Source organism: Gigantopelta aegis, chromosome 10, assembly GCF_016097555.1.
Source record: "Gigantopelta aegis isolate Gae_Host chromosome 10, Gae_host_genome, whole genome shotgun sequence".
Taxonomy (NCBI): domain Eukaryota; kingdom Metazoa; phylum Mollusca; class Gastropoda; order Neomphalida; family Peltospiridae; genus Gigantopelta; species Gigantopelta aegis.
In genome coordinates this window covers 46,945,625-46,967,856 of record NC_054708.1, presented here as the reverse complement: position 1 = coordinate 46,967,856, position 22,232 = coordinate 46,945,625, and the positions used below count along the sequence as shown (strand labels likewise).

General features: G+C 35.8%; 2 protein-coding genes across 5 annotated transcripts; both read right to left on the bottom strand.

The window, feature by feature from the left end:
- Positions 1-470: 470 nt before the first annotated feature.
- On the bottom strand, positions 471-6,645 carry LOC121384328 (ankyrin repeat, PH and SEC7 domain containing protein secG-like). Of its 4 annotated transcripts, none has more exons than XM_041514676.1 (2): positions 6,569-6,645; positions 471-1,810 (listed from the first exon to the last, which is right to left on the bottom strand). In XM_041514676.1, the coding sequence occupies exon 2, from the start codon at positions 1,752-1,754 to the stop codon at positions 789-791; it is 966 nt and encodes a 321-aa protein (XP_041370610.1). In that variant the 5' UTR covers positions 1,755-1,810; positions 6,569-6,645; the 3' UTR covers positions 471-788. The 4 variants fall into 4 exon arrangements, with proteins under 4 accessions (XP_041370610.1, XP_041370607.1, XP_041370608.1 ...); XM_041514673.1 differs by lacking the exon at positions 6,569-6,645 and adding an exon at positions 5,773-5,985; XM_041514674.1 differs by lacking the exon at positions 6,569-6,645 and adding an exon at positions 5,647-5,772.
- Positions 6,646-18,999: 12,354 nt separating this feature from the next.
- Positions 19,000-21,576, bottom strand: LOC121384330 (phospholipid phosphatase 6-like). Its single transcript, XM_041514677.1, has 2 exons — positions 21,153-21,576; positions 19,000-19,644 (listed from the first exon to the last, which is right to left on the bottom strand). Exons 1-2 carry the CDS (start codon positions 21,454-21,456, stop codon positions 19,262-19,264), a joined length of 687 nt encoding a protein of 228 aa, XP_041370611.1. The 5' UTR covers positions 21,457-21,576; the 3' UTR covers positions 19,000-19,261.
- Positions 21,577-22,232: the final 656 nt, after the last annotated feature.

Below are 22,232 nucleotides of genomic sequence, written 5' to 3'. Positions count from 1 at the left end.
TAGTAATGTATGTTAATTAAATTATTATCCACTTGGAATTATAAAAATTTAACATGATAATTTTTAACGTCCATGCAGGTAGGTTATGAACGAAAGAACCATTTTACACACTGTATGAACGACTTTGCGATAAAGCAATTCTGTGGTTCATACTTCCATGAACGTCAAAAATGATCACGTCTAATTTATAAACGTATGCTACTTAATGGGACATACCCTAGTTTCGACCCGTGAAAAATAACACTAAGTTTAGTTAGTCTACAAACCTATAACACATTTGGATAAAGTTACAACTGGGTGAAACATGAGTCTGTGACTTTGAAATGGTGAAATACCTTCTAAAAATAGACCAAAACTTGACTCCATAACTGTTACTTCTCAGACGCACGTGCGTTTTTAAAAATATGAGAAATGCATTTTGTGATATTAAAAACACCAGGATGATCAAAAACACTTCGAATGTACGGAAATGAATAATCTAAACAATAAAATCTAAGTAAAGTATGATTTCAGTTCTCCAAAAATAGCTCTAATAGTCAAAAATATGCCTTAGTGTTTAAAAACTAGGGTATATTCCTTTAATAAATATATTCATGTGTGACAGATATGGCAGCTGATTTTGTGGTAATGTTTAACATATATTACAAGCATATGCTGTTATTATAAGGTGTTTATAATTGAATAACAAAATGCAACAAGATTACGTGTTGCGCAATATCTGGTTCGTGCTTCAATTAATAATAACTATGTAACTTGCGGTAGTTCGGTGATTAGTTATAGTCCGTTTTTCACATAATGCTTTGTATTATATATTTTTTCACGGGTACTGGTAGTTGCAATGCGTACACGTTTTCTTTCACTGGTGTTCCAACACAAGTTCTAATCCTATTCCTACTTAGCAGTTTTAAAGTTTTAGGTTGAAGCAGAACGTGGCACACATAGGCATGAACAACTGGTTCACTATTGAAACTATTCAAAGCATGCCAAACGTGGGTGACGTCACATCCTGATTTCAGGAGGAGATGGATAACCGGAAGCTGTTTTAGGTACATCGCCAAAAGAACAGGAGTCACAGACGTCAACCCCAACAGAGGCTTTTTGTATATGGCTTCAGTGTCTAAACAACAGTTGTAAGCTATGAGTATTCGGACTGCCTCCAAGTTGAATTCTTCTATTGCCTGGTGGAGGGGAGTTTTTCCATTTTTGTTTTGAATATTCACATCGGCTCCTGCAGCAAGCAGTAAAAGCAAACACTCGTATTTTCCACTGTGTATGTAGTGTTTTTGTATTGTTTTCATAGTTTCTATAACAGAATGGCATGTTACGGAATCGTCCATTGATCCAATGGTTGGGATAACACAACAGAATGAACTAAGAGTGTATTCAATCGCAGTCGTGCAGCAGAATCTGCTGTGAAAATCCACAGAACACCCGTATTTGACAAGCATCTCGACAGCATCCACATTACCAGAACAGGAAGCTCTCATTAGTGGAGTAGCTCCGCAGCAGTCGACTGGGTTTTTGTCGATATCTTGGCACTGCAAGAGGAATTCCACGCATTCCATGCTAGAATATATAACCGAAATATGCAGAGGGGTCTGGCCGGAAGCATTTCTGACGTTTATATCCACGCCTTTTCTAATCACCTCCTTCATCTGTTTTAACTGCCCTTTTCTTATCAGGACAGTAAGCTGTACCTCCGGGGTCCTTCTGGACTTGGAGATACATAAGCAGCCGTTCATGAACAATGTCATGAGTCAAAGAAGAGGTCACAGAGAGAGGGTTGCAGTTGTCTTTCTTGTAGACTTCTCTGAAATAATAAAACAAAGTGTTAAGACTACCAAGTACCGGCATGCATGTCACACTGTGTCACGTTCCGTTGTCATCAAGTGACATACGTGACGCTTGAACATGCATCGCTTTCAAACTAGTTAACAAAAGTACACAGTAAAAAGAAATATTGTGTGACAGCTTAACTGGGGTGAGATGACAGCGTGGATGTCAAAAATTGGGCTATTTTTGTTATTAACATAACTTGTTTTATACAGAAACCGCAGAGGCGGATACAGTGGTGGGGGGGGGGGGGGGGGGGGGGGGGGGGTAATCATAAAATAAAATAATTTACATTACATTTCTAATGAAGACATTATTTCCATTCAGTTTTGCATCAAACAAAGGATAGAATAACGCTAGAGGATACTCGAGCTACCGAAGGCAGTGAGATCTGTAAGGGGTTCAGGGGCATGCTCCCTTGAAAATTGTGAAATGAAGATGCTCAGTGATGTGTTTTCATGGTAATTTAGTATTGTATATTGTGGATGATAATATATATATATATATATATATATATATATATATATATATATACATATATAGGGTCGTAGCTAGGATTTTGTTTGGGGGGGGGGGGGGGGCAACTGAGTAGTTAATAGTCTAAAACTCCTTAAACGGTTAAGAAGAGAATTTTCTTTAAGTTTCTATAGCTATGGCCCAGGGCCCTGTTCCACGAAACAATCTTAGCCCTAAGATTACCTTAAGCGCATAGCTACTCTATGCACTTAAGTTGATCTTAGGGCTAAGATCGCTTCGTGGAACGGAGCCCTGATATATAAGTAATTAAAAGGGCACTTCAAACGGACGGGGGCGGCCACGGGACTCCTGTGACCACCCTTTGAATCCACAAATGCCTTAATTGAAAATAAGTTGACATAGAGGGGAGGGACGTAGCCCAGTGGTAAAGCGTTCGCTTGAAGCGCGGTCGGTGTGGTATCGATTCCCGTCGGTGGACCCATTGGGCTATTTCTCGTTCCGGCCAGTGCACCACGACTGGTATATCAAAGGCCGTGGTATGTGCTATCCTGTCTGTGGGATGGTGCATATATAAAAGATACTTTGCTGCTAATAATAAAATGTAGCGAGTTTTCTCTCTATGACTGTCAAAATTACCAAATGTCTGACATCCAATAGCCGACGATAAATCAATAAATCAATGCCCTCTAGTGGTGTCGTTAAAAAAAAACTTTAACTTTTAGTGACCTTGGAATGTCCTACCATGAAGGTGTAAACGTTCTAAAAACAATTCACACTTGTTGCTACCTGTGTACCTAAAAGGTTTGGCGGTGTCCCTGAGATTTAAGCGTTTAGGATTACAAGCACAGTGTTCTCGGTAACTGGTATACCACGGATTAGGTATCTGTGTAACAAAGGCAACACGACTTAATGGGGAAAATAACTATGGTCAAGAGTGTGACCAGTGGAGTGTAATTACTGATGCGAAGTACTAGTTGACGTAATAACAAGCTAGGACAAATAATAAACTTGTGTAAAGAGCACGTCGCACGCGCACTAAGTTGTTTGTTTTGTTGGGGATTTTATTGTGGATTGTTTGTTGTTGAGTTTGGGTTTTGTTTTTGTTTTTCTGTTGTTTCCCTCTTTTTTTTAAATTTTGGCAAACACAAAAATTACATTTAAAACCACCAAGACAAAATATTTTACTGTTTTTGACTTACTTAAAAAACTAATTTCAATACACAATAGTCATTGAACACATTAAAAAAAAAATTGCTGGTCTACATATTTCATGAAAATTTAGATTTTGAATAAAATAATTATTTTGACATAAACAAATTTGGATTTAAATTTTGGACGCTTCACATAAATTGTAAATACTTTTGGGAGTTTTTTTAATCGAATTACTAAGAGAAAAATTAATAGGTTTGTATCCCATTCGTAGCATAGAGGTTTACATGTACGACTGTCACGCTGCAAAAGAATAGCTGTGTCCGACAAATTGCTACGTACATTTTAGTTTTTATCATCCTCGAGTCGGTTGACTTGTGTCCTGTATGCCCACTGTGGAATATTGTAGGTTAGATTTATTTTTGAAAGATCCGATACATCAACTGTGATAACTGTAGATGTTGGGGCTGACAGGTCGGATGAAGCGCTCACAATATCAACCACACGGTCGAGGGAAACGTCAAGTTAATGGATTGGCCAACTCTAGAATCTATTTTTTTAAACCCAATAAACAAAAGCAAGAGGCTCTTTCGGTAGGTATCTAAACACTGAACTTTGCGAATGTGGCAGGAGAAATCTTTTACGATTGGATTGTGACCCTCGATAGGGTTCATACATTTAATGCAGTTGATTCTAGGGTTGTGACACCCACTAGCCGATGTATATTTTTGTGCTGGGGTGTCGTTAAACATTCATTCATTCATTCATTCGTTCATGCATTCATTCATTCATTCTAGGTAACAATGGCCTTACATTGATATATTTTCTAAAGAGATGGGTAGGGACCTTGTCGATTCAGTAGGGTTTATTTCCGCACTCAGTTTATATATTTATATTTGCCACGCATTTAATTAAATACAAGAAACTAAATACAAGAAACAATAATGCAAAACAATAATTGTCCACGTACTACAATGAAAATACTGATAGTGACTAATTGCTTCCCTGTATGTTCGCACAGTCTTGTGGTGTTAAACAATACTATAATACTGATTCCATGCCTTTTGGCGTAGCCTTGTTTTTAAACACATTTATTGCATTCCTACATTCCGCACAGCTTTGATTAACGTTAAATATATTGCTTCTCTATATTTTTCACAGCATTGTGTTGTTAAATTGTTATATAATAATATTGCTTCCCTACATTTTGCACACTTTGTTTAAAAGTTAAAATGTATTGCGTTCCTACATTCTGCACAGCTTTGTTCACAGGTTAAAATATATTGATTCCCAATATTTTGCACAATCTTGTGTTGTTAAATTGTTATATAATAATATTGCTTCCCTACCTTTTGCACATTTTGTTAAAAAGTTATAATATATTGCTTCCCAATATTTTGCACAACCTTTGTTCAAAAGTTAAAACACATTGTTTCCTTATATTTGCATCAGCCTTCTGTTGTTAAATTGTTATATAATATGAAGAGTTCAGGCGCAAAACGCGATATAAACCATTTTCTTTCTAGTTTTTAGTTAAAGCCATTATCGTAGGCCTGCTGATTTGCTGCAAAACGTGATTGATCCTTATGAAATTGTATTGGGTAAATCCTGGTTGTTGGGGGGGTTTTTTGTGTTTTTTTATCAAAACGTGATATACGCCAATTAAAAAACCCCATTTTTACTGGAAATTTTTTTTGGATATATCGCGTTTTGCGCCCGAACTCTTCATATATACATACCTACATTTTGCACACTTTGTTCAAAAGTTAAAATATATTGCTTCCCAGTATTTTGCACAACCTTTCTTTAAAAGTTAAAATATTGCTTCCTTATATTCTGCACAGCCTTAAAATATACATGTATTACAAGTTAAAATATATTATATCGCTTCCCTATATTATAATATTGTGCAGAGCCTTGTGTTGTGAAACAGCTAGATATATTGTAGCTTGTGTTGTTAAGTTAAAATATATTGATCTTCTATATTCTGCACCACTAGAGGTTCATAAAATAAATAATATATTGCTTCCCTACCTCTAGCACAGCAGTGATGAAAAACCGATCACACATATTGCTGCGTTACCTTCTTCATGTTAATTAAAAACACATATACACATTAAATGCATAGATTCCTTGACTTCTGCACAATTTGTAATCATAATGTAACAAAATATATTACCACCCTACCTTATTGAGTTTTGTTTTGCATAGCCGTGTTGATAAAACAGTTAAATATGTTAACTTCCCTGTCCTGTGCACAGCGTTGTGTTGATAGTTAAATGCGAGCGTACACGACACGCAGGGTAAACATACCTGTTTAGGTGATGTCAAGTCGACTAAAGTAGAGCAGTGAAGGGCATTTGTTTACCGGACAGTGCGAGTAGTAGTTCATATATCCAGGATACCAGTGAATTAAAATACTAGTCGTTCTACTCTAGACTAACGCTGAATATTTTCAGCTTTGTATTATTGCTGGCATCTATGACGCGCTTATCGACTTTAACTTTAACGTAGATGGATGTAAACAAGTTTGACACGTAGTTTATAGCCCGTTATCTTAGCCGATTTAGCTGGAGGCGGGTCGCTTAATTTAAAGTCAAATAACCCTAGCTGTCGTGGAAGTGGACAACCTGGGAAAGAGTAACAACAAGTTATAAAAACTCTTCGGATATATATGTCAAGAACATTTTAAGTAGCAAAAGAATTACTAGTAGGCCTGTTCACTCTCTCTCTCTCTCCAAATGACTGGATAATAAACTATTCGTAAAAAGAAGTTTGTTTTGTTTAACGACACCACTAGAGCTTATTGATTTATTAATCATCGGCTATTGGATGTCAAACACATGGTCATTTCGACAGTAACAGAGATGAAACTCGCTACATTTGTCCATTAGTAGCATGGGATCTTTTATATGCACCATCCCACAGACAGGATAGCACACATCACAGCCTTTTATATACCAGTCGTGGTGCACTGGCTAGAGCGAGAAATAGCCCAATAGGCCCATCGACGGGGATCGATCCTAGACCTACCGCGCATCAAGCGAGCGTTTTGCAACTGGGCTGACATGTTTTAACTAAGTTGGGATACATTATACTACAATCTCACCCTGAATGACACTGACGTCGGTTTATTTGCTCCAAACGCTTTGAAACACCCAGGGGCGGGATTTAGCTCAGTTGGTTGAAAGCTCGCCCGGGGTGCTTGCGTCGTCGTAGGATCGAACCACCTCAGCGGATCCATTCAGCTGATTGGGGTTTTTTCTTGTTCCAGCAAGTGCACCACAACTGGTTAAAGGTCGTAGAATATGTTTCCCTGTATGTGGGAAATTGCATATAAAAGATCCCTTGCTGCTAATGGAAAAAAAGGTAGCGGGTTTACTCTCTATATGTCAAAATTACCAAATGTTTGACATCCAATAGCCGATGATTAATTAATCAATGTGTTCTAGTGGTGTCCTTAAACAAAACAAACTTTAACTTTGAATTAATCGTTGAATTTTGTTTTTCTCCCGTTCTACCACTGATTTCCAGTAAACAAAAAAGCATAGATACATCCCATAAAAGTTATATTATTCAGCATATGGTGTCACCTACATCAAATAGATGTCACTGATCAAATATTATTTCATATTCAACACGAACGCACAGTCAACAACAAAAACAGTAGGAGCGTTGGTATGGTTTCTTGGGACACAAGCAGGCTTCGGGGTGCCTGGTATGCCAAACTCGACGCATGAAATATTGAAATCTGGTCACACACATTGTCCAATAGGCCTGCCTAAGATGACGATTAGTGTACACAGGCGAGTGAAACTCAGTTATATTCCTTGTGGTACCAAGAGACTTCACGTATAATTTACAACATGCTCTTTTTGACTGACGTATGTGTCACCTTTATGGTGTCCATAAAAAACCAAAGATGTCCTGAAATAAATTTTGAATAACACTCCAGGCAAGATACAATTTATTGGGGTTACGCTGCTCGTTTTAGACTACCCTAGTTCAGAATTTATTTTTTTTTTTTAATTTTTTTTTAAACTGGCATTCTGTTAGTGGGACCCCGCATGTTTCAAGCACATTAGTAGCTGGTACACAGACCCTAATTCGTATTAAATTAAAGAAATTTACCGGCCAGATGAAACACTGTATAACAACAAACCCTGTTACACTTATCACCAATGGCTGGACTGGTAGCGTTAACCGTAGAATCAAAAGTTGGGGCACTTCGAACTCTGACCCGCTCAGATACTATTTAGCCATCCACTGATTCTAAACAAAAATTGTGTTTGTTTTGTCTAACGATACCACTAGAGCTATTGGATGCCACTAGAGCACAGTGATGTATTAATCATTGGCTATTGGATGTCAAATATTTGGTAAATTTGAAATATTTAATTATTAGTCTTAGAGAGAAAACCCACATTTTTCCAATAGTAGCAAGGGATATTTTATATGTACCATTCTACAGACAGGATAGCACATACCACAGTTTTTGATATATCATGGTAACCATTCGTGGTGCACTGGATGGAACGAGAAATAGCCCAATGGGAATTTAATCTAGACTGTCATGTCATTATTTTGGGGTTTGCTTTTTTTTTTTGCTATATTTGAATAACTGTATTTTTAAAATTATTTATAACCCAAAGAATCATAAATCCACTGTTGGCATTTTTTTTCCATCACAATTTTGGCGGCCATCTTTAATTCAAGGTCGCGGCTAGGCTAAATCCACATGGGTCAATATCCAAACTCGTTTGTAAGTTATATATTCCTCTACCTAATCAATGTATGGTGTTCAATTAAAGGTATGTGTCCAACAAAAACATATATTGCATAATAGCAGCTATAAAGAAGTTATTATATTTATAAAGCCTTTTGTCGTAAAAAAAATTTAAGAATTTTCTTGATAATTTGCAAAATTTACTATCAATAAACTTGACATCCAGTTTCTGTACAACATTAAGTCACTTGTATGGATCCAAATATCTGTTCATACCTCTCCTGCAGTAAGAAATAATACCAGTTGTTATATAAACTGGATTGTCATACACGTTGCATGCATAATGCCACCTCTAACCTTCATTTTTAGCAAAACAATTAAGAATGTGATATCGCCTTTTATTGGTTTATGCAGGTATATATTACATAATTATGCATACAGTATACCAAAATGTTGGTAGTGTGCAATTATATATATTTCATTCAATGTGCAGGAAAGGGTTTTAGGAGGTAGAACCCATTACGTAAGCTAAAATGTTGGGGAGGTTTCAGGGTCCGCTGAATCCACACTGCATGGTTTCTCCTGTCGGAGTCTCGAAGGTCAGGTCAGGTCAGGTCAGGTCATAGGGCTTTACGTGCACATTCAGAGCAAGCTGTTGTAGCGCACGCCTGTCCTGGGCACAAGAGCCGGCCTCGGCCGGATCCTCCGTCCAGGATAGGAAAGGGTTGGGGTGAGTGGAGGAGGAACCGCCTGCACTGGCAGGTGCAAGGGAACACCAGCAGCCCGACCGTTGTCGGTAGCAGGCGGAGGCGGGGTGGGGGGGGGGGGGGGGGGGGTGATGGTGCTATTGAATTTGGAATGGAGCAAAGTATTATTACAAAGAGAAAAGGTGCGCAATTTGGGTTGGGGAAATTGGGCGCAATTTGCAACGATCGGCCAAAAGAAAGGAAGTCTCGAAACCACCACCCCAGTATAAATACCTGCACAAGTGCCATTATTTTAAACTTATTTAATTTTCCTAAGAATGTACAAATTTAAAGTTTATTATTTGTACTAGTTATCAATAGCCTGTGAATCAGATCGGAGACTCTTCCCCACTCCCCTTCCCCCTGTAATTTATGTGACTTTTTTTTTAAAGTTAAATTCATACAAAAATAAAATTCAGTTGTTTGCCACATGGGAATTGCAGTTTTCTTATTGTTTGCATGGTTCATGAAGACTGGTATTGTGATCAAAGACAGAAATTAAGGATGGGGGTATGAATACATTGTAGCCCATGTTGTCAACATATATTTGACAATTTGTAGCAAATGAGGTAATGCACTAAAAGAATCACGGACAACAAAGTCGCACCTCTGCAGCACAGATGTAGACAGAACCTGTATAAATCCATAACAGAAAAAAACCCAAAGCTGATACTGTGGTTAAGCCCCTAACTACAGGTTGTTGATAAATGAAGACGTTTCTCGTATGATGCAGGCATGCGATGATGCAAACTCTCAACTTGATGATATATCTACAAGGACATTCCTTCCCATCTAGATAATAGGTATCACGGGTACCATAGATGGTATTATCAGTCTTGCACGCATATAAAATATATCAGAAAGAGACAACATGCTATTGAAGACATACATGTAAGTGATCAGCATCCATCTACACCCAAGAGGAGCAGATCTGCTACACTATCAAGTCTTATTCCCGTCAGACGAGTGTGCATTTTGTGGACAACAGAACAGATGGATGTTTGGAAAATGTAGTAAAAAACAATGATGAAGACTTACTCTGGCGCATCAAATATATCGATCCACTTACTAGAGAGGTACATTACCATAACATTTCCCAGCATGATTATATACCCGAAAAGATGATAGAACCCATAAAGCAGATGACGCTAATGAAAGGCAAGCAGACCAGAGCACACAAAACGGCCTTTGAGCATATTTGTGATTAATAACAAATCAACATTATCAGAGGATCGTAGGTTAAACGGAAAGAAAGAAAGAAAGAAATGTTTTATTTAACGACGCACTCAACACATTTTATTTACGGTTATATGGCGTCAGACATATGGTTAAGGACCACACAGATTTTGAGAGGAAACCCGCTGTCGCCACTGCATGGGCTACTCTTCCGATTAGCAGCAAGGGATATTTTATTTGCGCTTCCCACAGACAGGATAGCACAAATCATGGCCTTTGTTGAACCAGTTATGGATCACTGGTCGGTGCAAGTGGTTTACACCTACCCACTGAGCCTTGCGGAGCACTCACTCACGGTTTGGAGTCGGTATCTGGATTAAAAATCCCATGCCTTGACTGGGATCCGAACCCAGTACCTACCAGCCTGTAGACCGATGGCCTGCCACGACGCCACCGAGGCCGGTTTAGGTTAAACGGATGACAATGCTACAGGGACGATATTGGTTTTTATGCAAACACATTTCCCCGATTTGTACAATCATCAGAAGAAGGTATGCTGAAAGACAGATTGAAGTACTTTGGTCAGAACAAGTTTTGGCGACTATTTTCTGATGAAGTGCCAACTGGGCAGGTCATGGAAACAGCATTTGAAATCGTCTATTCAGTAGAGACGACTGGAGGAAGCAGCTATCATTTTACGTCGCATTATAAATGCACATGGGGATTCAAAGGAAATGCCATTGTCATCTTCCATTTATTTATTTTTCTATCTCAGAACGACAAACCTCTATATATTCTAGTGACCTTTGTTTATACACATGCTATCTGGCAGTGATGTTAGGGATTCATCTAACGGCAGAGAGATTAGTTACATGAATAGCTCAGGATATATATCACGTTGTGACTTGTGGTCGATGTAAAATGCCAAAGCACCTACATCTTGGAATGATGTTTGCACTCAACAGCCAATGTATTTCATTTATTCTTGGAATGACTGTCAGACATTGAAACTGTCAGCATCCTAAATTACTATGGCCACTGTGTCCTATTCCACTTTACTGGAACTGGCGACTGCCATATGTAATGCCATTGTTGAAAGTGAAACCCTGTTACCTATGACAACTGATGTAGCTCACGATGTTGGAACAATTTTGATTTGACGAGGAAACCTCATCTGGGGCTGGAGTCACAAATTCAAAACATGGCATTGTAGTCCAGGAAAAGCACCATAGATGTTCTTCTCTTTCCATAGAGCACACTGTTACAAAAACAAAACCCCAATATGTTGACTACAAAAACCAAGAGTTGGAGCCATGTTTTGTCACTTGAACAACACTTGACTGTTGTTTTGCCAGATGCTGTTAAGCAACTATGTATTTCAGACTTTTTGTGGTTGTTCTGTCGTGCTGAACTACGTGATGGGCAACTGTTAGTTGCTGGCTGGGCTGGGTGGAGATCTTCAACGGGTTCCAGTATAACACAGTCTGTGTCCAGAGTGGACTACATGGCTCCTATCAACTCAGCCATTACAGAGAACCCACCAGTTCAGCATATCCTAACCATATGGCCTCAGACCACAATTAATTTCGCTATATGTTTCTATATAGCCTTAGTGGCTATAACATTTTTATTAATATCAGCAGGCCCGTGAAGTTTTGTATGTGCCTTTGCCTGCATGGGGGACACATACCCTGAAAAGGACAACCCCTGTTGTCCAGCTCTTTCTCCCAGCATATTGGTTTAAACAGACACACCCTCTAAACCAGGCCGGAGTACACCCATTTTACACAAAAAGCACTACTTTTGCATGGGCCGGAATTACCACAAACAAGTCTTCAATGTCAACAAGTTACACATGTTTACAAACTACATGCTATCCCCTGTCACTTCAGTCAAACAGTTGCCACTTCATAGCTGGCTGCCATGAAATAATCACAGTCAAACAGCAGACTACTTGCGCGGTCAAACTTCCGGATTTTGGACAACCAAATGGGAAGATAACTGTAATCTGAGGCCTATCACACAAAATACTGTTGATCAAGAATACACATTAGTAACATTTGACCTTGTAGCGCCTTAGAAAGGGTATTTGTTTTTGTGGTACCACTCTCTCCAGTTGAAGGATGTTACTGTAGAGCTTGGCCTATTCCACAGTCTACTTGTATTTGCCAACATTTGAGAGCTGTTGGTAAAACAGTGTGTGGCAGTGTTATCGCTGACACTGTGATCGAGTCTGGTGTCAGTGGATCAGTTGAAAGAGTGGTAAATGGCAAGCACTACAACAGAGCTGTGTGTGCACAGACTCACTGTGGAAACCTTGGAAATACTGTTGTTTAATACTTTCAAAAGAACGCGAAGTGCTGTATCTGATCATGAAGGTCAGTGCAGAACTAGGCCCATTAAAGGGAAGATCTCTGTCTGAAATGTTGCAAGAGATCACCGTTAGTTGCCAATGTCATTGTCTGCACACAATGTACTGTGAGTACAATGATAAGGTGAAAAGTGGTAAACTAGGACTAATAGCACAGTTTTGGATTCATTACATAGACAGAATATGGTTGATCTCAAGATCTCTTCGCACTACAACAGCTTATCGGCACCTGGTACCTGCCCAAGACTGGTTCCCTTTGCTGTTTAGTATCGATAATCACAACTACACTCGATACTTGTCTGTGTACTTTGTCATGTATTCATCTAGGAACTGACACTTTACTGAGAAACTGTGGATTCAGTGTAAACAGATCAGATATGATGGCATGAAGAAATCCAGTTGATTTGACAATTGAACTTAAAATCAATCATCATGCAAAACCCAGGAGAAGCACTGATGATCATTGGATTCAACAGAAACTATCCAGCTTACTATCGATGGTTCCTGACAAGACATGCAAAGACATATGCAGAAATCACACTGGATATGATAGCTGTTATGGGTTCTGAAGACGAGGTACACAAGAACAGTCGGTCACCTGAGACGTGTCGAGACATATTTTCAGAGACTGATAAGTTCTTTTCAAAATTCTATTAATCCATTTAAGTTGATATGAAATAAGGTTGTTTTTTATTTCAAGCCAGAGCTGAAATTGCAAACTATGTCTTGAAGGCTGAAGCAGTTGGGAAAAAAAGCTCTCTAAATATTTATTCAGAAAAGCTTTGTTCGCAAATGTTCAAAGTTTCGTGCACCCATCACAAGACAGCCACTAAAGACATTTGGTTCCATTAATAAAAACAATCAGTTGAAGACTTAAAACATGAAGGTTGTTTGTGCAACCTCTTTGGAAAACTGCTTGTTCTCTCTGAAGACAACAATCTCAGTCTACAGACGATACTAGCCCTTCGACTAAGTTCTGTCCCATGAAAATTAGCTGCATCAAATGGACTGCCAATGAAGACAGTCGAGGCCAAATTGCAGAATATATGGCAATAGATGTTATCTCTTACATCTCGAGATATATGGACAGCTATTTAAACAGATAAAAGTGAAATATGTTTGCAAATAAAAATGAATATATTGTTCATAGATAAAAAGAATTGAACAAAACTGCATTATATTTGCATATTTTGACTCCCCTAAACGTCCTATCACCATAAAAGTCATGGCTACACATATTATTTTGCTATGCATGGTCTTCACAGGCTCACACAATCAGTTTTATATCATACAGGGCCAGGTAGAGAAATATTTAAGTCACACAGAAGTTTAGATATGACCCCAGGGTGGTCTTACAATGGACGCCATTTTGAATTCAAGATGGCCATCAATATTATGATGGGAAAAAATGCCAACAATGGATTTATTCATGTAAGATATGCAAAGAAGCTACAAAATATATTTTACAAAATGTAGCAAAAAAAATTGCAATTTACGTAACGGCCCTGACTAATTACATACCAGTACATGAATGTAAATATTACATCTAACTTGGACCATCACCGTTGTAAACTTATAAACGTATTATAACGAATATAGAGTACGCCATAACTTGATTAGCACTGGCAAATTCATGATACTGAATGGATGGCAATATTATTACAAATTTGTAAAATGAAAACAAGTTGGCAGAACACGTTTATTATTGCATATGTAAGAAAGACGTAGGTAGTTGATAAAATGTACGAAATACATGTATAAGACTGACAGAAATGGCTTCTGCTAAGACACACAATCATACACTATACACATAAATACTAAATACATTTGTATAGAGAGCCACACAATACACATAACTGACAAAATTGTATATATTTGTAAATATTAAGATTGTAAATATTCTATTTTTTATCAACATTACAAACACATTTTGGGCTCAGTTGTTCAAATCAATGTGATATTAACACTGGATTAGATTAATATTTTCTTTATAATTATTATTACACAAATAAATTGTATATTTGTTGTGTATGAATAACTTTAGTTGTTCTAAATCAAGTTCAAACATTATGTTTTTAATTAATATTTGTATTGATTCAGTAAATGGGTAAGCTGCATGTATGTAACTAACGTTTGAACAACTGGCCACTGGTGATTAAATATTTGTGGTAATGACAAATGAAACACTTTCAATATTAATAAATCCACTAGTTGAACTTGTTTATTCTTACTTGGCTAAACACATTCAGATACACTATGTTGAACTTTTCTTTTCTATTTTATTAATAATAAGAAGCCATAAATAGGACTACATTATATTTTGCATGGACAGACTTTTTGAGGGAATTATTAACCCCCACCCTCTAAAACAGGGGAAAGTGACCATTTTATCCACCTGAAGAACATGTTTCATTGTTAATTATTGTCCCCTGGTTATTTTAATTTATTTAAAGCTATAGTCCTTTCCACAGGGAATGCTTCTTTTTTTTTTTCATACTATGGAATTTACTATCAGTTATTTATTTCTGAGCAAATTGTTTTCTAAATTGACCACAAACATAGTTGTTTTTTTATTCATTTCCAAAACACTTACTTTTCTTCTTACATCAAACCAAACTGAAATTATTTACAAAAAAAACCCAATTTTTTTTGTAGGATGATGGGACAGACTATAGGGATGACTATTTCTCAGACCACAATAAACAAAGGTTAAGATACACATTATGTAGCTGTACATTATACCAAATACATTCCTAACTAAACAGGCTTTTAGAAAAGTCGAATTTTAAACATAAATAATAATGTGCCCAAAATGCGTAAGACAAATAACATTAATATTCCAAGCTGGAAAACAAATTTAAAAAAAAAAAAAAACCTAAAACAAACCCCACAACATAATGCTTAGTTGAAATAATTCAATCATATCGAGTCTATTTGGATAATAAAATGAACAAGCATCGTGTGACAAAATTAATTTGAAGAAAAAAAAAAACCCAACTACATTGTAGATCTATGTTACATTTTTGTCACAATGTAACCTGCAAAATGTCCAGAGAAAGTGGATACCAAATTTTAAAATACATGAACATGCATAGTGAATAAAGCACAATAATAGATACAATATTATGGAATGTATTGTTTATCCAGATACAAAATCAACACATATTAACAGTTAAATGTAATAATACTGAAATTCATACATCAAATTTCCTTTGTTAAAACAAAAACATTTATTTTTAAAATCACACACCAAAAACAATCAACCTATTTTATTACATTTCAAAACTGCCATAATATTGGAGATCACGAGGTTTTATGGAAACCTGAGACCAAAAAAAATGTATATCACAACAGATATCACAGTCACGTTATTATTATATTATAATAAGTGAGGCAGATGTGTACAGATCTCTGAATCCTTGGTGATCATGACAATCACATTTAAAATCTAATAAAATATAACACCATCCAACAGTAACACTAGTCACATCTTGCCAGTATTATTAAAATAATAATGTAGGCCATCAAATTTAAATAGAGCAATCGACCCTGCACCCCATTATGCCTGCAGCTTGAACATGCAGTGTTTTCCCTAGCTTGTTTTAGCATGGTGCACCATGCCTCAATAGACTAGCACCATCTTGCCTTAATCAGTGCTATGCTGCCCTGAGATTAAACAAGCCTTTTTCACTAATTAATTCTAAAATTGCCTTTATAAAACAGCCATAAAGGTATTATTAATGAATAAAATATGCCTTTTATATCTTTTGCCATTCATTTATTAAAACAAGCACATAAATTACATTAATGTTTATTTCAATTAATTTTTGTGTATTTTTAATGAAAAACAAGTGCCCCGAAAATGCTAAAAATGCCCCAAAAGTGTTTGGTCTACCATGCCTAGCCAAATTTCTAGGAAAATCACTAACATGATGACATGAAAATGAAACTCATCTGCAATTTTAACTGTGAAAAATATGGCAATAATATTTGCAACCTTGAAAAACACTTCACTACCATTCTCCTGATTAAAATCTTGGGGTGTGGTTTATCATCATTCTATTGACTTTCAAACGTGATATGTACACTGAAATGAGCCTAAAAATGTATGGGGATATATCTCAAATGTTCAACATGAGCTATCATATGGTAACTATATACTCAATGTATATTCCCTGTATGAATCATGAGTTAACAATATGGACCTGAATCAAAATAGAAATAACTGTCTTATCACAAAGCTGTAAAATGTCATGACTTCAGTGTTAATTTCATTTCTGCATATAACACAGACAAGTTTACTTTGTTTCATTATTTTAAAATATGCTGCATACATAGTTACATAATACTACTGATTATGTAACCAAGTGAATGTCTCAATTTGTAAACTGAATACATTCATAATAATAATCACACAAAAATACTAGTAATATTGAACAATCCTAAATTACAAAATACTAACATAAAAAATCAAAATGATATTCCCCCCAAATAGGTAGCACCAATAGCTACATCAGAAGCAAAAATTAAATGTTGCTTTACAAAAAATATTAAATTTTAGGAAACTGTGTCATATGTTTCAGCACGAAGCTGAAACCACCAGTATCACATTAACAACTTGCCAATTATTGCCGTAGTGTTTTTGACTAGAAACTAGTGTCTGTTTGCATCATTTAGAGAACCAATGAAATGGCAGTTAACTCTGTAATGAGTAATAGCTGTTTCTTAAATTCATAAAATCATGTTTTAAACACATACATACACATGTACCAAATCAGATTTTGTAAAATTTAAATGTCAAGTGTACATAAATAAAGTTTTTAACAAATTATTATAAAATTACAAAGGTTCAATCTCCAATTTTGATACAGGGATGAAGGCAACCGATGGAACAGCCAAGATAAAGCAATTCTATGCATGGCTGTGCCTTTAACATGTGTACTGCATTATTGATTACTAATAACAATAGAGACGAAACTACATACTGTACGTTGGTTCTTCCAACATTTCGTCTTCACCTCTGTATTAAAAATGTGGTTTCATTTATATAATCTGATGTTAATTTGTTAACAAACTTTTTTTTTTTCTTATTTGTAAGTGAAAATAGAATTTCTTGGTATGTTATAAGAGTTGGTAAATGGTATGGGTTTAAAACTTAATAAGTTAATTTTTTAATGAGTTTTTGTTAGTAGTTATATGCCAATTCAAAAGTTCCCTTTTCAGGCATCGAATTAAATACACAACAGTCATTACATTACCACAAATAAAGAAAGTTGAACGGTACTTCGTTCTCTATAACATCGTATTACACTAAAACTACACCACCTAAATGTTGATGAACTGAGTGTTATTTCGATACATATACAATGTGTATGTATAGTACTAGATACAGTATCTGTACAGTGAGAACAGTGGTATGAATAACAAATACATGTATTTGTCTGTCTGTAAAGGGATTTCATAGTACAAATGGCAGAGATAACTCTGGATGAGTATACAAAATATCTATTTAAATTTCAAAAGAGCTAAAGCTTGTGACTGACAACTGAAAATGATTTCACTCGGGACATAAATCTGATAATAACTGATAGCGAGTTTGTTATTCTATTTATTACCTCATGCTATTTTTCTCTTTAAGCCTTTATTTTTGACGCACATGCACGAAGGCCAACCTGTATAGAAACGATACAAACCCCTTTACGCACTGTTCTGAAAATTGCTATAGCTTTGTAATTTAATCACGTTCATAGATAATTTTCAAAAACAAAAGTTATTTTTATTCTACTACAAAATCTATAAGGAATTGCTTTAAAATGACATTTTCTTATAAATTTAACTAAAAACAGACAGCCATAAATGCAAACTCTTTAAACTACATGACGTCATTTTGTGTGTTTGCCAAATCGTGATGACGTCATATTTAGTACCGACAACGTCATTGGTTTGTAAGCGTCAAATTATCCAATAGTATTGTCCGTTAGACCAATGCAGAATATTTCTTACTGAAAAAATATGGAAAATGTTTTCCGTTATGAGTGACCGCTGGGGTAATAAATGAAATTATTTTGCAAAATTAAAAAAACATTTGCTAATTATTTCTCAAATTTGCAGTTGGCGAATGACAGAGCTAGCCCTGAATGGCAGTATGAATGTGCGTTAACCGGTGTGTCTGTATTTTGTGGTAATCTGTACAAGAGTTACCAGACATATTGCTTACATACGTTATAAGCAAAATAAAACAACAGTTAAAATTTTTACTGCAAATCATAAAAGAACGGTTTCCTTCATCTTCGGTAAAGTCACTTTCAGAATGTGTAATGGATTACCGCATGAATGATAAGTTGCATACCCGACATGCAAACATAACGACGATTCACATACAATATTATGCCCTGTATAATCTTTAGTGTAGGTTGAATAAAAATGTATCAGAGAGATGAGTGTCCCACTTCTTAAATGTTTAGAACTTTACAAGTACACAAAATACTCTTCTTTTTTTTAGAAGAAACATACAAGCTTCATCAAAGATTGCTGAAAGCAAAAACATGTTTATTAAAACTGTACAGTGTAGTGTTTTGTGTTTTGCATTAGTAAGTTGAGATTGCTGCCAAATTGAACTGCTGCAAGAAGTAAATCTGTACAATTGCATTGTGTGTTGCATACAAAAAATTAAAATTGGGACAAGTTCCATTTATAATTTAAGTAATTGAATACAATCTAAAATTTAAAATTCAAAATTGAAAAAATTTCATATTTTGAAAGATAATTCAGTCATAAGATCAGCTACAAATGTACATGTCCAAAGTATGGTTCTAACCATTCCAAACACATTTCACGTGGCACCCACATCTTCAAATACACATAATATTCCAGAAGTCCCATCAGAAATCCTGCAGCTACATCAGACACATGATGTCGTCCCAGTAACACTCTAGAACATGCAACAGCTATAGCCCACACAACCACTGCATAACTGGATATGTAGGAAGTAAAGATTTTGTCGGTGAAAAACCAAGCTAGCATTGCTGCTCTAGTTGTGTGGCCAGAAGGGAAGGAAAATAAATCAATGGAAACGGTAGCAAACATGTCCATTTTGTTGATAGCAGGTCTTTCGCGTCGTACCAATATCTTCACCAGCCCAACACAAATAAGATCAAAGATGAGAACTGGAAAAAGAAAAAGAAAGTGGTAAAAAAAAAAGTGTATCACTTCTTAATTACAGGCACTATTTACAAGCACAAGGCCTACTTTCCAGTAACACAATTCATCGTAAAAATTTACATTTCCATACCTGTATTTTTAAGCAGATTATTATATAAAATTTGTCATTGCCGAAGTGTACTTTTAAGTAAATATTTCACATTATGACATCACTGTATGGAACAAAAAAAATTCCATGTGCTGAATACCCATATGCAGCAACATATATATGAAAAAGGTAGTGTGTGTATATTGATAAATTCACATGTAGAATTGCATTCGAAATCAAATTAATGGAAAGCAGGCCAAAATTATCATTCTCTCAACACAATATTTTAATGAAAGATGGACTCTAAAAATGAACTATAAAAAATAGCAACCAGAATTAAATCACTGATTATCGTTTTGCACAGTTGGTATTAGCGAATGGCATTACCGTGGAGTTAAAATAAATGGGGCCAACTTTTAGCTCTTTTGTTTAACTGTGCATTTAAAGATTCCTGGTATCTTAAAATAACATGTGATCAGTGTTTGAGATTAAAAGTATCCCAATATCCCGGGGATACCAGAATTTAATTTTGGATACCAGACTTCAAGAACCCAGTATCCCATCGAGATACCATATAATGTTTTTGTTTTTTTAATCCTGCGTTTTTATTTTTCGCTAAACAATGAAAGTCGTCATTTACTGGTGAAGTTAAGCAACAGTATTTTCGAGCTCGTACCCAGTCTAATGCTATGCCATAACAAGATATCCCCCAACTTATATCCAGTCTAATGCTACACTGGAACAATAGCGGCGTTGCAATTGACTGGGAACGAGAACAGTGTTGTCCAAGTTTGTTGGATGTTATTTATGAATTTCATTTAAGTGGGATACTAAATTCTCAGGTGGGATACCAGATTTTGAAATGTTAGTATCCAAATGGGATACTGCCCCAAATGTTTAATTTCGAACACTGGTGATCTATCAGCCAGAGTAGTCTGCCATTTGAGAGATAGGTGGTCATTTGGACGGTTATAATCACTCTCTGCTGGCTGAGACAACTCTGTAACGAAAACACAGGAGTTTTGCCTACCACCAAGTAGGCAAAAGATTCCTGCTCTAATTCAACAATAATCCTATATTTGACATTAAATATATTTACACTAATAATTTTTGAGTTTGTTAATATAACAAATATTTCACATATTACTGACCAATCATTGTTTCCCTTGGCATTTGGCATGGCAGACTAAAATAGTAAACATTTTTGGAGCATTTTTACCATTTTCAGTTCGTTATCCATTTCTGAGCCAATTGGGATTTTTTAATGCACACAAACAAATTAATTTGTTTTTATTTTCAAAACACTTTTTGTTTACATCAAACTAAAGGGAAATTATTTAAAAAACATAAAACATTTTTGTAGGATGGTACAGACTACAGCTCTCTAAAAGCAGAGTACACAAGATAATGGTCTACAAAACTTACCAAAAAATAAATTAACAAGGATTTCAACATCTTCAGGTTTATGGACACAGACAAATATTATCACTGTGCCCAACAGCCACGGGATTCCATGGCAGCTGATCTCTAACAATTTCATTAAAGGTCTCAAGTAACCCAAACGGCTGTCTGGGGTAGCACAAAGACTAAAATCCTGCGACAAACGTTCGTCTAATTTGAACAGACGAGTCAAAAAGGAGTTTAACTTCATGTCAAATGCATTCATTCCTGATTTTTTCTTATTTGATACAAGTTTTCTTTGGGTTTTACGCATTCGTGTGGACTTCATAACAACAATATTCCCTTGTGTTTTACACAGATACACTCATTTGTTCTTGGGTAAATGTGTTAATTTGTTTGTTCAAATAATAACGTTTTATCAGCGAGCTGCTGCTGTTGCCAGTTTGGGGAAAACGGAAGCTTCCTCGGTTGAGTTCAGCGGCACCATGCAGTAAAACGCCCGCTAAACTGGTTTATGCGCTTCACGTTAAACCAAATGGCCACGTCGGGGACCAATCAAATAGTTCACGAACGTTAGCGAAATATTTGCTGGTTGAACTTGCCCCATAATGTACTACTAGTTATTCTTAATTCTAGCTTTAAAACGAATCTGGATCCACACACTTTGCAGTGGAATCATTATACAGTGCACACACACAATTTACACTTTATTTTATACAGTTCTTTGCTTATTATTTTATCCGGGTTTTTTTTTTTTCTTCTCCTTAATAAGTTTATTCATATAAATAGAATGAACATATTCGACAAAAAAAATAAATAATAATAATAGGATAAAAACCAGTAAAAAAAACCCCAGAAAAACACCAACATATGAACAACACCACAAAGCGCAATAACAACCCAGATAAAACATGTTAATAATAATTATATTTAAAAAAAAAAAAAATGCATATAAGTTGTTTAGAGTTTATTTTAATTTTATTCTCGCTCCAAATATCTTCAACAGCAAACCCAGAACATGTATTCTTCTATTTATAACGTTTTTAACATTTGTGTTAATTCCGTTATTATATTTTTCCTTGGTTCCATTAAAAAAAACTTTTA

Bases quoted from the DNA above. Each gene is read 5' to 3' on its own strand.
- LOC121384328 (XM_041514676.1), bottom strand. From the start codon at position 1,754: ATGACATTGTTCATGAACGGCTGCTTATGTATCTCCAAGTCCAGAAGG.
- LOC121384330 (XM_041514677.1), bottom strand. From the start codon at position 21,456: ATGAAGTCCACACGAATGCGTAAAACCCAAAGAAAACTTGTATCAAAT. The intron at 19,645-21,152 runs GTAAGTTTTGTA...TTCTTTTTCCAG, and splicing joins CCTTGTTAATTTATTTTTTG to TTCTCATCTTTGATCTTATT.